Here is a 15483-nt window from a genome sequence, read left to right as displayed (position 1 = left end):
AAAGAACAGAAGGTCCCATGTAGGATGTAGTTCAGCTGTGTAGCTTCCTGTTACAGTCTGTATTAGATGCTAAGGGTTTACATGGATTAAAGAAAATTACTGTAAAAGATCTTGATAGCTTTTTCTCCTGTGAATTTGTCCGAGATCACCAGCTGTAGTCCACCAAATCGCAGAGCTGCAAGTTGAAGACAGGAGGAGTATCCTGGAGAGGTTATACGATGGTTTTTTCCCTCACTTCCAATGTAGATAGTAGGATACGTGCAAATGGAGGGAACAGGTGAATGATGACAGGATGCTTTTATTGAGTTACGTGTTTGTTTGTGGTTTTTTTTTTTTTCTAACGACCTGATGTGTTGGGATGTGCCGTGCTCATACTGAATCAGGCATTATACTTGAAATGTACCCAAACCTTTATCTGAAGATTTCTTCAAGACTGTGTGTGTTGTTTAATTCTAAATAGTTCAGGTCCTAGTCATGAAACTGTGAAAGGTCAACCAATGTTTCCAAAGGTGTACAGAAAAGGTTGTATTTAGCACTGTATTCTGGGGTCTCTTGACAAGTACAGCTAAAAATTATGGAATTTCATGCCCACAGTCTGATCTTAAAAAGCTGTTACAAGGTGCTGTTGCTTCTTTTCAGGACCCAAGCATTTTTGGAGACTGGTGTCCTCACTGTGAATGTGGGTGTGCTTGAGTAAGATGGTTTGAGTTACTGCCAGCACAATATTTCCCAGTTCAGATCCTCTTCATGAATCCAGTTGCTGTTCTGTTAGGACCACTGTACATTTGTCTTTCGTATCATTTGTGTCTCATCTCTAGCTGCAACTAGCTTCTCTTTCATGAAGAGATGAGCAGACACTCTGGAAGTCAAATTGTGTGTTGAGATGGGGAGGGGCAAAAAGGAGAATTTCTCTGACGTCCTCTGGCAACCTGAGGAAGCCTGGACACATATGATTAATAGGATGTATCAAAAACAATCAACAAATTAGTCAAGCTTATTTTGTTTGCCATTTTCCTTCTGACCCATTTAATGGATAGTAATGAACAGAATCTTGTTGCAAGTTTGTAGTTCTGTTTCCAGAATTACGTCTGTCTTGTCCTGCGCTGCTGTCTTGCATCTTAGAGCTCCTCCAGCAGGTCAGGTTCCTTACCCTTACTGTGCTCTTCAGAGTCAGAAGCAAATTTTTTTTCTCCTTTGAGATATCCTGATTTCCAGTTTTAATTGTGACCAACTTATATTTTCTTCCCAATGTTAACCTAAGCTTTTCCTTTTCTGGTGGTTGTACTACATGCGCTTATGAAGAGCAAACAAAACCCTTTTAAACTCATCTGCCAGAACAGGTAACTCTTAATCATCTTAGCAGCCCTTTTTTTTTTTTTGCAGCTGTTCCCATTTAAATTACTTAATGTATTATTGCTTTCTATTACTATGGGAGGCATCTCAGTGGATGCAATCAGGTTATATAAGTTGTCTTTATAGCTGCATCAGAATGGCAGTTTATAGTCCATTTTATATTCAGCCACTGCACCCCAGGTACCTTTCTTCCATCGCTTACAATGGTCACCTCAACTCCAAGCAAAGTTAGGCTCAAGTGTGTGTCTTGACGTCGGGTACCTCCAGGTTACCGTGTAATATCTGGTGATATTATGTTTTTATTAACTCTGGTCTATAAAACCTTCTAATTCTTTGTGGTGTGATGCTGTGATCCTTTCCAGTAACTAGGTTGTCTGTGAGGTTCGTAAAGCATTCCCTTATTTGCGTGGTGGTCACTAGTAACGGTGCTGAACAGGATTTGTGCTGAGATCAGTCTCTGAGTAGTGTAACTAGTAATTTGTTTTTATCCTCATAAAGTTCCTTTTTTTGTTGTTTTGGTTGTGGGGTTTTTTTGGGGTTTTTTTTTGGTCTGAACTGTTGTAGACACCTTCCCAGGTAGGTCCTGATGATACTCTAATATTTGGTCCCAGTCACCTTCACAGTCATAGTTTCTTACGGTCATCATATAAAATTATTTTCTTTTGCTTCATAGGTCTAGACCATTATTCTTGTCTAAACTGATGACACTTTTTAAAAGTTTGGCACAGCTTGCCTTTTGATTAAAAGTGTATCTAGCTCTGCATTTTATCTCAAACTCCACCTTTTTTGTATGCTTGTGATTATTCTGACACCTTGCGTAGCTTTGACTTGAAATGAATAAGCCCATAGGTTGCCAAGATCACTTGTTCTCCTCTTCTATTCGCAGGTGTTGGTTTTTTGTTGCCATGTCACTGACTTGAATTTATCTTTCTGCCTGTTACAAATACATAGTGGAAGAGGAAAAAAAAAAAAATCTCAAATTTCTTCTAGAGACTTCTTATGTAGAGCCTTCTTTCAGCTTTGCAGGCTTCAGACCCAGAGGCCCTTCAGCTGGTGAGCTCCTTCTCAGAAAAGCAACTTACCTACGCACATTCCAGTGGCAAAAGCACGGAAACCCTTCAGATGGTGTCAGTTCCCAGCTAGCTCATCTTCAAAATTTTTCTGTTGTATTCACCCTCTCCTACAGGCAGAAAGAGCCAGAAACAGTAATTTGAACGGCCTCCGTGCATGTGCTTTCTTGGCCTGGTCGTGCTTGCAGTGACTGTCGGCATCTGTCACGTATTAAACAATGACGAACAAATGAGAGCTTGTTTTTGCTGAATATTAATAGTATGCAGTAACTCTTATGGTAGCGTCTTACTGAGCACAAGGCAGCTATAGCTTTTGCCTATGCTTAACTGAATTTAAACAGACTCGAGCAGATGATCTGAACAACTTCCTCGCTGTTGCAGAAGTTAAGTTCAGGGCACTTTTGGGTTCACCTGACGTTTTCTGGATCAAAAGCTTTGAAAGCAGCAAAGTTCTTAAATTTGTAACAGGATGGGATGGGGGCTTCTGAACGCAGGAGACAGGACGACAAAGTTCCCCCTCTCCTCCCAGACTCCCATATCCATAACGCAGCAGCCCATGACTAACAGGAGAAAAAGACCTCATGGCAAAGATGTGAGCGTGAGCACGTGAAAGAAGGTCGCCCTGAAATTCGGAGAGCTCACATGGAGGCAATTGGAACTGATGTGGCATAAGCATTGCCCGTGACTTTCGTGAACTCTTCCGTCTGGTTTTCTTGTTGGGATTTCTAGATTGCTTCTAGCTTTCAAGTCTAAAGAAATCTTGAGAGTGCACTGCCCAAACCCCTTTCTTGCTGTAGTTCTGGATGAAATGGGAACTTGTCAGTGCTGTGATATTTATAGATATTTTTCTACCCACAATCCTAGCTCCTAGACACAAGCTGTTACCAAGTAAGTGTTTGGTTCTGGGAATTGAACCTTTTTCTGTAGCCTGTCTTTTCAAAGCCTGACCATTAGGTGTTAGCTCCTTTGTGCAGAAAAAACCCTTCATATGAAAAAAAAAAAAAAAAAAGAAAAAAACCCCCAACAAACCACAAAACACCCCAGAATTTCTAGGATTTCAGCTCGGGTACAGAGGATCTTTCTGATGAGGCTTCCTATTTCAGCAAGTGAAATTGAAAATAGAAGTGAAGTTTGTCTTATTTTTGCACCAAGTTTTCTGTTTTTATTTAATAAAAATGCAGGGAGTTACTGCTGTCTTATTAACTTGCAGCCGGCATGCTTATCTTCTTTGTTCTTTGTTAAATATGAGCTGGCATGTGTTAGACTGCGTTAGCGTTCACTCTTTGGGACTTCAGTGGTTTCTAAATTTGGCATTGCTAAGCCGGTGCCCTGTTTGCTTGAATCAATTGGGGCTGCTATTTTTAGCAACAAAAGGGAATTGAAATAGCAATTTTCTTTCCATGTAATAGATCCCCAAGAGGAATACTGATGCAAGCTCTCTGTCATCCCATATTCTCCCCTCCCCAAAAGCACTCAGACGAAAGGCAGCTGTCACAGTTTGCGGCTGTATTAATCTTTAATCAATCGAGTGTTTTCTGCATTCAGGTGTTCAGGGAAAAAAAGGGTCACGACGAGGATCTGCCTAGAATAACTAAGCACTCGTGCATGGTCTGTGCAGTCAGAATTTGTGGGTAACGGCAGGGATAGAGCAGCTAAAAATAGTATTTGCTTCCAGTGTTTCTCCAGTCTATTTTTGATGCTTGATTTTGATAAGGTTGATTGGGCTCTTACTAAAAATAGCCGTTCCTAGCAAGCTGAGGACAAAAAGTAGAATATTTTTAACCAGCACAGACTAAAGTACTTTTGTTGGCTGGAGATAATCTAGAAGCTTGGTATTGGTCAAATGCCAATGATTTATATAAATCTGTAATAAATGAAGCACTGCTTGATGCCAAGCAGGGATAGTCTTTTCTCCCCTTGCCAGCTTTTGTTTTCCCCAGGAGCTGTCATATTCTTAATATAGCCTCTGTGTTTCGTAGCAGAAGAATCTCGAGTCTTCAGTTATTTATGTGTTGTACTTTAAACCTATGCTAAGGTTAGCTGTGCTATGAAGTTTCTCTCAACTGTATTGCTTTAACAAGGCACGCTAGGTTCCTAGTTTATTCTCTATTTTGATGTCTGCTACAGCTGGGTGCTGTGCCGTGAGAGACCCTCGCTCACATCTGGATTCAGTCTTGCAGGACAGGGATGGCTCTTCTGTGTGAATGGAGGATGTAGCTGAGAGACTAGCTCTGCAGTGGCCATTTTGACGACAAATTTGAATACCTCTCAGGGGATCGGAAATGTAGCTGAGCTGCCCTCCTTGAGATACGCTTGTTAGCTTAATTTTTTTGGCAGGAAGAATATGGGTATTCCCAAATTGCTGGACCCTCAACTTTCTAGGGGGAATAACGTTGTTCGTGGCTTGAGTTCTCCTTCCTAGGTAATAACGTGCATGAGTGCATCTGCAGTACTTTGAAAGATTGCCTAAAAACTCACATTTTTCTTAATGGAAACAGGAAAATGGCTGAACTGAAATGAATTTGTAGGCTGAAGAGGCTAGTAGGGAACATGAATAATAGTTGTTAGCTTCATTGTGCAAGTAGTCAAAGCAGCAACATGGATAAAAGTATTCCTTGCTTTATCTCCATCGGGCATCTCAAAAGCTTATTTTGCCATGGAAAACGTGTGTTTGTATCTGAAGGCAGGCTTGATCTCTTTAAGCTTTGTCTTCACTGTAGTCTAACCTTGAATTGGGGAGTCACGAATCTATAATCTTGTTTCAGCGTGATTGCTCTGCAGAACTGCAGTAGAATTTTCTATGCTCGCTCTTGCTCCCTCTCGCTGTGTCAACGCTGGTCCTTGCTCCCTTCGTGAGACGAGATGATTTCTACATGCCTGCCTCATGCTTTACTGCACTATTCTTTGTTTTTGCTTTAAGATGTCCTGGCTGCATAAGAAGCAGATAAAAATGTTCTTTCTGGGCCTTGAATATTCTCTTCAGTCACAAAACAGACTGCCGTGGTCTGCTGGGTGCTGCTTTTGCCTGGCTGTAGGATGATGGTAGTCCCCTTTTTAACAGCAGGGAATTTTTACCTGGTATGCCTCTTAGGAAGTGGTGGATGTTTTCTAGGTGACCTCTTATGTGAGAAGGCAGCCGCTGTTACTTCTTAGAAGCAGAAAGGACACATGAGCTCCCCACGCCATTGGTGGTACATCGTGTGCATGTTTAGCCATGGGCTGTGGGATTTCTGAAGGGTGCAGGTGCTATTGGAAGCATTTGCATATTCTCCCCTCTATAAGCCTTCTGGAGAAGATTCTACATTTTTAGCCCCTAAAGTCATGTACCACTGGGCATGTTAATCTTTAACAGTCACTGGCCGGTTACACAGCGTGTTTCACAGGCTTGGTCTATGGCTTTTTTAATAACAGAAAGCTGTTCGCTTTTAGTGTAAGACCACGCATCTTGCTGACTGAGTTCATTCAACTTTGCCCTGTGTTTGTCAAGGGTTGCCTTGAGTTTGGTACTGGACAGAAAACGATGCCAATGCCTATGAACTGCATCATATCTGTTGTATATGTGACAAAAGCTGTGAAACATTAGGCGGTGGTGAAGTGGCTAGGCGGTATCAAGGTTTAGATAATTAGTGAGTTGCATCTATCAATAACTAGTCCAGTAGTAGAGGCTATGGTGGATTCCTGTGTACCTGCTGTGGTGGATTCCTGTGTAGCTGTATCTTAAATTGAAGAGATCATTGTAAGAGGTCAAAGATGTATAAGTAAACTCAAAGCAGGAGTTGAAAAGGTTGTGGGTTTTTTGGTTTGTTTGTTTGTTCTTTTTCTTCCCTCCTCACACCATATAGGAAGCAAAATTCTGGCACAGTCTTTAGGCCAAAGACGCTATACTGTCCTAAGGTGGAGATTTTGGTGATTTATGATGTGTTAAGGATAACACCGTAATTAAAAATTTAACTGCTGATCTGAGTTCTTGTGCAGATGACTTGTGCATATGCAATAGTAGTTGAAAGATCTACAGCCTACATACGGCATAACCTCTTCCAGCAGCGTGAGCAGATGATGCTCCATACTGCTTTCTTTGTTCAGAGACCTTGATACTACATTAGAAGCTTCTCTTTGCACCCTTACACTTCAGTAAGGCCGTATCTAAAGCATTGGTGGGTTCAAAGTCACTTACCCTTTGTGGTGTACACCAGTGGCTAGCATGAATCGTGATTTTGAGTGTTTTACCAGCTTTCCCACTTCTTGTCTACCATTTTGAACAGGATAAGGTCAGTTGGAATATAAGACTGTTCATGCACAACTGAAATGAAAGCTGGGACTAGAGAATAAAACCCATGCATACATCTGTAACCCATTATAACAATGATTATGCCAGTCTTACCCAGTCAAGAAAGTGTCATTACATAGAAGAGCAAGAGTTGTTCCTTTCGTCGTGCCGGACTCGCAGGCTGTGTGGACTCTGTGACTCAGAACAGGAGCCTTTGGGCAGGTTTTTTTAGAACTGAGAAAAGATGATGTAGTCTTGCACGTGTCAGCTCTGTACTTATACATATGCTAGTTTTGAAAAAGCATGTCTTCAGATGGGAATCTGATCTGGACGCAGCCTAACTACTTTGTGAAATTCCTTGTGTTCAGAGCTGCTGAACTCTGGCTAGTGCTAACTTCTGGGGTAGAACATCTCTAGCCTACTGCGAGTACATGTATCGCTTTATTATGAGTGAGCTGTTTCCAGAGTATGTCGTGTTACTGGATACCTTTCCTTATTTTTCTTCCCCTTTTCCTCCACAGCCCCAAAAGTCAGGGGAACATGAGTGTTGACTTCTTTGCCTAAAATCAGCTGGTGCTTCAATCAGGCTTCCACTCAGGCAAACTTTTATTTGGTGGGCTCACGCACAAGCTGCCTGGGCACTCTTCTCGCTTCTCTTCTGGAGACGGCAGATGGCTGAAGTGGGAAGCTACTACAGTTAGTCTGACTACTGAGTAAATGTGTATAACCACACTTATGAGCTGGTGCAGCTTTCTTGTGCAGACAATAACTTATTCCTACCCTACTTGCTTTGCCTTCTTTAAGCTCTGCCAACTGCACTCCGTTTGTAACTTTTGTTGGAAGGCAGTCTGTAGAAGAAACAGAATTTATAAGCTTAAACCACACTTGGAGCTAAACTAGCTTCGGCACCTCAAGTTGATAGTAAAAATTTAGTTAAGCTGGCACAGCTTTGGAGTGGTTAAAACGGCAACTCTTGGTTCCGGAGTGGAAACGAGAGATGACCATAATCAATATGAAAGCTGTGCCTTGCTAATGCACAAGTTGTACCAAAGCCTTTTTTTTTTATTGCTCTCCCCTTCCCCATACACTTTAGGTAATCCAAAATGTGGAAGAAGATAAGGTGGCTGAATCTTGACTTTTGTGATGTTGGTTCAACCAGTTGCTTTTACCCCACCAGTTTCCTCACTTTTACAACATAGGGTCTAAGTATTGCTCTCTGCTCTGGCAGATATCTGGCTGGGCAGCCTTTCTGACCCACCAAACTGCTCTCTAGGACCCCATAAATGGGCAGTAACTGCAGCTCCTTGGCTGAACTGGGTGCTACTGGTCAGCAGCAGGACAGGTCTGCGTTGGTGCATGGTTCCCAGTGCAGCTGGTGGTGGGAAATCCATTTGCTTAGAATGGGTGAGAGCTGAGCCAGGTGCCTTCTCTTGAAGGGCCTTAGGAAGAGAAGTTTGGCTGAAAAAAAGGTAGGTTTTAGGTTATATGTTGGAAAGCAGTCCTTGTACTTGGTGTGTTCTTCAAGGTAGTGTGGAAGCACGGAGCTGGAGACAAAGTTATCCTTCTCAAAGCAGAGCCACTAATAAAATGATGGTATTAGTGCCTTCTTGTGAGAAGAGGATTTCCCTTATTGCGAAGAAAAACTAGCTGCGTACTTTATTCTGATGCCTGTGCCTTCACCTGTGGCAAAAGCAAAATGATCATGTACATCAGCTAGGTGCCTGTTTATGTAGGTGATGGCTCAAGTGCTTTTTTTTTTTCCTGGTGGGATTTTGTAATGTTTTTCATCATTTATCTGTATCAGATTTGTTTAAATTTCTCAAGTTCTATTCTGGAGGGTACTTCAGCCTCTGGACTACAGGTTATTTTAATTTGAAGTAGGGCCTGAAAAGGGAGGTACCATCCTGCTACTCGTAGTTCAGTTAGAAATCCCTGATCTTCAGCTTCTTAAGTCTTATGCTCCAGCCGATTCTATGACAATTTACCTAAGCAATGGATTCAATAAATGAGGTAAATACCCTTGACTGAAATTGTACTTGCACTTTACTAAGCCTTTAAAGTGCTTTTTGGAGTCCCTGCCTTATGGAGCACATGCTCTCAGCTGTAGTTGCTAGAAGCTGAACAACTCACAGTGTCAGAAAACAGTATTTTAAAATGCTGAGCTTGTTATCTGGGAATAAAACCATTAAGTCCGTGAATTTTAAGTTGGAAAGAGGAGAAATGATCTGTGTAAGTGTTACGGGGAATGGCTGTTCTTTAGGTACCTCACTAACCATAATGAAGGAAACAACCCCTTTCACCAAATCACTAAAGTTGCATGTTTTCCAGACTGGGTCAACTTAGAACATTTCCAACTACTGTTTTAAGTGTAACAGGGAGTTGTACTGGTACAGGTTTTCACTGTGCCCTTGTTTGTTTCACTGTTTTGCTGAAGCAATAATGAATCATGTGATAATGCATAATGTGAAACCCAGGATCAGCAAGGCTGAAAGTGAAGCTTGTTAGTCCTTGAACTAAAGGGATGGTGCCATCCTGCAGGACTGTAATGCTGTCTGGCTAACTGGATAACAGTATTGGTACAAGTTTGGTTGCAGGAAAGTAGACTCCTGGGAACGTATTCTTGATTTCTTCCCCAAGGTCTGCTTTTTTCATCATTTGGACCCTTGCTTGACCTTTCTATACGCAGATTTGTTTCGTAACAAAACTGTTGCTCACACTTCCCCAATCGTGGCTGGATAGAAAGTGGCAAAATGGTGTGACACAGACACTTGGTTTTCTCAATAAAATTCACTGGGGCTGATAGCGCAGCAGCTAGAACGCCATTTACTAGCCAGAGCATCCTGTGTGTGCAGTATGTGGTAGTATGCTAACGCTACAGTCCTGCATATCCTTATCACACTGGAGCTATGGCATCTTGCAAATAAATCTTGGAACCACAGGAGGGATAAACGTATGTGTATGTACTTTCATCTATGGTCATCTGTAAATCTAGCTCGAGTTGGGGGCATGACTGGATCTTTCATTCTTAGCCTGTTATTGCGCTGTTGGCTGGCCATTCAAGCTCAAATAGGACCTTTGCTGGCGGCTTCATCGGTTGTTATTATGTCCACTTATTTATAGCTAGCAGGCACAGAAACTGAAATGGTTACAGCATTTCCTAGCTGTTATTACTCAAACAGAAATATTCTGGCTGCTGTTTGCATGCCAACTGTTATAGGTGATCTGCAAGCAGTTACTAATCAAATCATCTGCAAACACGTCTCCTTCTGGTGCCCTGAAGGGAAGTTATTGCTGAATCCCAGTGCCGGTCAACACCTCCGTCTGCTCCGAGTTTCACTCAGGTAGAGGTTGACCTGAGAGTTGAACCAATGCTCTCAGTTCAGTTTTCTGCAACATTAAACAAGCCCAATTATTTGGGCATGCCTATGTTCAGGGATAAGCAGTGGAAGCACAAACCAAGCTGTTCTGATCTGACACGAGGACAAACAGAAAAATCCGGTATATTCTGTAGCCACTTGGAGAGCGAGAGCAGAGACAGACGAACAAGTGGAGAGCTAAAAGCGTAAGGATGTTGAGGTGTAGGCGGTGGGTTTGATGCGAAGGAAGAGCTGAGAGAAATAGGGAGTGGTGCTGAATGTGCTTGCTTAAAAAAGTAGTTGGAAAAGCAGATTCTGGATGGAGGAATTGCTATTTAGTGAGCAAAGCGAGATGATCTGGTGATCTGGAGCAAACTGTTATGGCGAGAGCCTTGGAATAATCTGTCAAACTAATGGCATGTTGAGTCACTCAGAGTTTCTCAGCATGTGGAAAAGAATCCTAGAAAGGCTTGAGGATTGACAAAGGTCCCGGTCACCCACAGGTGAAAAAGTTGAAGCTCTAGAAGCCCAGCTTGCAATTGATAGCTGCATCAGTCACCCATACTTGCTGCTAGTAAGCACAATGGTCACAGGGATCTGAAATCTACTGGACAGTCACTAACAGAGACCTGTTGCCCGTATCCTAATTTTTTTGTTGGACGTTTACAGGCTTTAAGATACTTTATATGTTACTACATACTTAAAAACCAAGTTGAGAGTGGGTTTAATAGTCATAACTGAGCTTTTTTTGGTTAAATGACTTGGAAATCTCTCTCAGTCTGCAAAGCTTCTGAAGTGTGGTGGGCCAGAGGACTGGCAGGAGAAGGGGTGCTGAACCTGATTCTTGAAACAACTGTTAGGCTCCTAAGTCCATCTTTTCCTCTCCTTTCTTACACATGGAAAGGTTTTAGTGTGAGTTCTCGAAGAGATTTAATAAAAGTTGTATGCCTATTCCAGAGACTTTGATGTGTCTCTTGGCTGGAGTGAGTACTTTAATAGCCTACTAATGAACACCCATTGTAGTTATTTCTGTGAAGTAACTAATGTATGTCTGTCTTTTTTTTGCTTCCCCCCACAGTGGTCACAGGAGCTACTGATGGGATTGGAAAAGCCTATGCGGAAGAGGTAAGAATTTTTATCGCTTAGAAGTGTATCTCGATCCTTAACAAGATGTCAGGCTATCTCAACTCTGTCAAGCAGCAGATCATATCTCCCCACCTTATCTTAAGATAGATACCTGTGGAGAAAGAAGTGTCCTGCCTTGCCTCCCTCTGGTGACCAGCCAAAAGTTGTATCCCTTTTTGTTAATTTCTTCTATTTGTGAATTCTGTTTTCAGCCCTTACCTTGTCCTTCACTTTTTATTTTTAACTTTTTTTAGTTGTTACAATTATTTTAACTTTCTCAACCCTTGGTATTTCCTTCTGGTATTTCCAGGCACTGACTAAATGGCATTTCTAGCTGCCTGCAGTATGTTCCAATTATTCCCTATAGTTCATGAAGTCTCTGAAGCTGGCTTTTACCTCTATCTCTTTTACTGAGCTTTTGCTCTTGATGGATATGTGGGCTCCAAATATGGTACTGGAATGTATTGCTTAAGACAGAAAGTGCCCGTTAGCATGGGGCAATTTAGCCTATAAGCCCAGAGAACATCATGACAAATAGTGCTGACTACAACAATTTATAGCAAAAATAACTTTCAGCTCCAGCATCGGTATCAAATCTACTCATTTTTGTGTTCTCTGAAACACCAGCATGACTTTGTGTGAGGAGATCAGCTGCGAGAGATTCCCTTTTTCTTGAATTTTTTGTTCTGCAGAGCCCACAGGAAAAGTACCATTCCTCTTCACAGGTAGTCCTCGTCCTTCAGGTTTCTCTTCAGCCCTGTGTGCCCTGCCACCTGCACCCGCGGCCCCCAAATTCCTTTCTACTTTGCAGAAAGTAGCACCTTGTCCTACTGGGTCAAGAACGGGGAGTTTGCTGCAAAGGGAATTGAAGCCTGGTGCCAACAGCACCTGATCCTGGCGTAGAGCTGACAGCTCATACATGCCAAATACCCCAGTTACATGGCACTGAAGCAAATGATGCAACACTTAAATTTAACTGCCTAGAGCAAGTGGGAGGAGGTCGTTGTGCCCAGGGCATAGCACTATCTGGAGGAAGTCCTCTGATATGGGAGACACCCCCTCAACGGCACGGGAGATGAGTTCCAGGATCTATATGTTAGGTTATCGGCGTGAATGAAACTACAGCTTGCTTTATGTTCTGCTGGTGTCTCTAAGAACCAGGCTGCCTTTGAACACCAGTGTGTGCTGCTGGCAGACCCCTGTATTTGAACCACCGTTAGGAAAGCTGATCGCAAGTATGAGATCCTGCTGGGAAACAATGACTGTTTCAGCTTCTTTGCTAGAGTTGCTGTAGGCACAGAGCACTCCAAAAGGAACAAATATTCATTCTTGGGCTATAGAATAAAACACATTTTTCATGAGTTGTATTTATTATTGTTACTTATGTATTTCTTTAGCATAAAACACAAATCCACCCTTTGACAGTTTAGGTGGATGAAGAATACTTGGTGAAGTCAAGTGTGGCTGCAGGGTGAAATGTAGAGTACCTGAAAAGACTTCTCAATCTTTCAATTAACTCCAGAGATGTCTTCGTAAGACTGCCAGCAGAGGCTTGACTTTCTACTAGAAATTCCCTTCAGATTACTATAAATGCCACTGGCATACAGCTGCTTGGGCACTGATGTCTGTGATTATAATCACGCAGATTAATTCCTTTTCCTTGGAGGAATTTGTGAGAAATGCAACGGTGTGTTGAGAATCGCCTCTTAGAAAGTTTGATGTGGTCACCAGTAAGTGATGGAAAAATGTTACAAGTTTGTGGATTTTCTGGTTATACTCTGCTCTGCTGGTTACTTTCCTTCTTTTCCAAGCAAAGAGCTGTTTTGACACTTTTCACTCATGCAGTATTAAGATCTTCATTCTTTGCTCAGCACTGATATAGTTTTCATCACTAGACCAACGCTTCATGAAAGGTAGTGCCATGGTAAATACAAGTTTTCTTTTCTGTCCAGGTAGCACTTGCCCAGTCTTTGATTCCAAAGCAGCATGCTTTGCTTTTTTTTTAAAAAAGGATATGGTCAGGAGTTGCTATTTGTTGCCCCTCTCTTGCTCCCTGCTGTTTGCTTTTGTGAAACATGAGTTTAAATTTAATCTTAGATGTATTTGTATGCTAGTGATAAACGAGAGATTGTGATCCCATTGCGTACTCTGCAGTACTCTGCTATGCACGTCTGCTTAGTATTGCTTTTTCAGATCCTCTTGATATACCTACTCTAACAAGAGTTTTAATTCTGCTTTGGTGGGCTCTTAATGACATTCCTTTCTGTCCTGGAGAGAAAGGGCTTTAACAGCAGTTGTGTTTTGCTACCAAAGTGGAAAATGTGGCAGTTACTAACATGGAATTTAAGGAAACTGGACACCTACATCCACCAACTCTGTTAGAATGGTGATTCTTGCTTGCGTGAATCCTTAGGCTACAAGAGCATCTTCCCAGTGTTTGCTGTTCTGGGTGAGTTTTTGGGATTAGCTTTAAGGTCTTCTCATTCAGCCTTTTCATGGCTCTAGGGACATTGGCCAAATATCCGAGTATAATGGCAGGTTATCTGCAAAGCAAGTGGGTCATCGTTGTTTCTTATATGAAAATGTAATTAGTAAAATGTAATTAGTTACTGGGATCTCAGAGGATCATTATTGCTCTTTGGGCTCTTGTGGTTCCTTTCAACCCACTAGGCCTCTACCAGTGAAGTCAGAGCACTCAGCAGAAACTGATCTGGTTGCATCAAAGTCAAACTGAACTTGCCGTTGAACGCTGTATCTTTTCCAAGTTTGATTATTTCTGTTAGTGATATTCATTCCTAGTTACAGGCTCTTTCCTTGGCCATTTTATGTGCTCTGAACTCGGAGAACTCCTCTTGCAAATGGGTTTCCATTTCCAGATTTCAGGTGCGCTTCTTGGAGTGCGTCCCTTTAGTGTGAACACAGCAGCAGCTTGCCTGAAGCTTGCTCTTGTGCTGGAGGCTCTCTAAATGTGCTGAGATTCCACTAACTGGGTGCACTGGCATGGATTTACTTCCTTGGCGTTTGAGACAAGTACAGCTGGATACTTTTTCATAAAGCTCAGGTACCTACTTGAGCAATCTGGGAGCCCAGAGGTCACGACTGCTGAAAGCAAGCAAACTGTGTGACAACAGTCTGGAGCTTGCACCCATGAGGAACATCTCTGGGGCTTTTTTGCCTCACGGGACCACAGCTTTTTCAGACTCTGAGTAGATTACTGTCAGATTGTCCTCAGTGTCACAGGCTGAGATACTTTTAGGTAATTTGCCTCCACTGCCTTGGTCCTGTGGAATGAGAGAATGCTACGTTATTCCCTTTTCCTCCCTGCCTTCCAAGCCTACTGTTAGTTTTATAAAAAGTTTATTCCAGTGAGGCAGGTGGTTATCTGGAGGTGAACGTGTTCATCCCTTTTAGACAATTGTTCTCTTAACACCAGATCGTTTCCTTGAGCGGAAAGCTTAAGTTACCCATAAGCCTGAACTTGGCAGCGGCATGTTAGCAGTTCCTAGTGTGAGTGTCTTTGGTTTCAACACACCTCGCTCTATAGTCATGAAAGATCTAGTATGAGATTTCTTACGCTTAGAGATCACACATGGGAGTGAAGTACAGAGCTCGCTGACAAACTTCGTCATACTTCTCCCTTTCAGAGGCTTTCTTGGTTTGCATACTTCTGCTAGAAAGGTAGATGAGATTAAGTCACTTTAGGTTGCTGCTGTACTGTGCTGCGGTGTTGGGTTTTGTGGTTTTTTTTTTTTTTTGTTTGGGGATTTTTAAAAAAAATTTTATTTTTTTTTATTTCCTTTAAGACCCATTCTCACCTGCTTCCTAAGGCAGTGAAGGAGTTTTATTGGAGCAAAGAGAACTTACCTGTTTTTTATATGTAGGTGTTAGGTGTCTGAAAGGCAGTGTCACTATGAATTGTGGATATATTGGTTCTACTTTTCACTAGAACAGGGACTTATAGTCACAAACATTGTTTTCATTGCTGAGTAATTCAGAGAGGTAGCTGTCTTTCTGCAGACATTTTTAAACTGAGTTGTTAGATCACATTTCAAACTTGCAGCAGTAGGTCTGATTTGATGACCAGAATATACGCTGGCCACAGCTTAAGTTACACAGATAGCTTCCCTAAAAGAACTGCCTGAGTAAATTAACCTTTATACCTGTGATTAGTACAAAGTAAGAGGGCAGCCTGACTAAAGGAAGGAAGTATTGAGTGCTGGGGTCATTTTGCAACACAGGTGTTCAAGCGACCACGGATATCTTAACTTGGCATGTTAAACTTAATTATGGTTGATAACTTCTTTGCTCTGAC

At 42.1% G+C, this 15483-nt stretch overlaps 1 protein-coding gene across 1 annotated transcript in view; it reads left to right on the top strand.

Annotated features, from left to right (window-relative positions):
- Window positions 1-15483, top strand: part of HSD17B12 (hydroxysteroid 17-beta dehydrogenase 12) — a 90738-nt gene that overhangs the window by 22198 nt on the left and 53057 nt on the right. Inside the window, exon 2 of the mRNA XM_049825802.1 lies at window positions 11125-11171. Within this exon, the coding sequence (XP_049681759.1) occupies window positions 11125-11171 (47 nt within the window). The remainder of the gene's footprint in view (window positions 1-11124; window positions 11172-15483) is intronic.

This window comes from Accipiter gentilis, chromosome 22 (assembly GCF_929443795.1).
Source record: "Accipiter gentilis chromosome 22, bAccGen1.1, whole genome shotgun sequence".
Taxonomy (NCBI): Eukaryota; Metazoa; Chordata; class Aves; order Accipitriformes; family Accipitridae; genus Astur; species Astur gentilis.
This window is presented reverse-complemented; position numbering and strand designations above follow the sequence as displayed.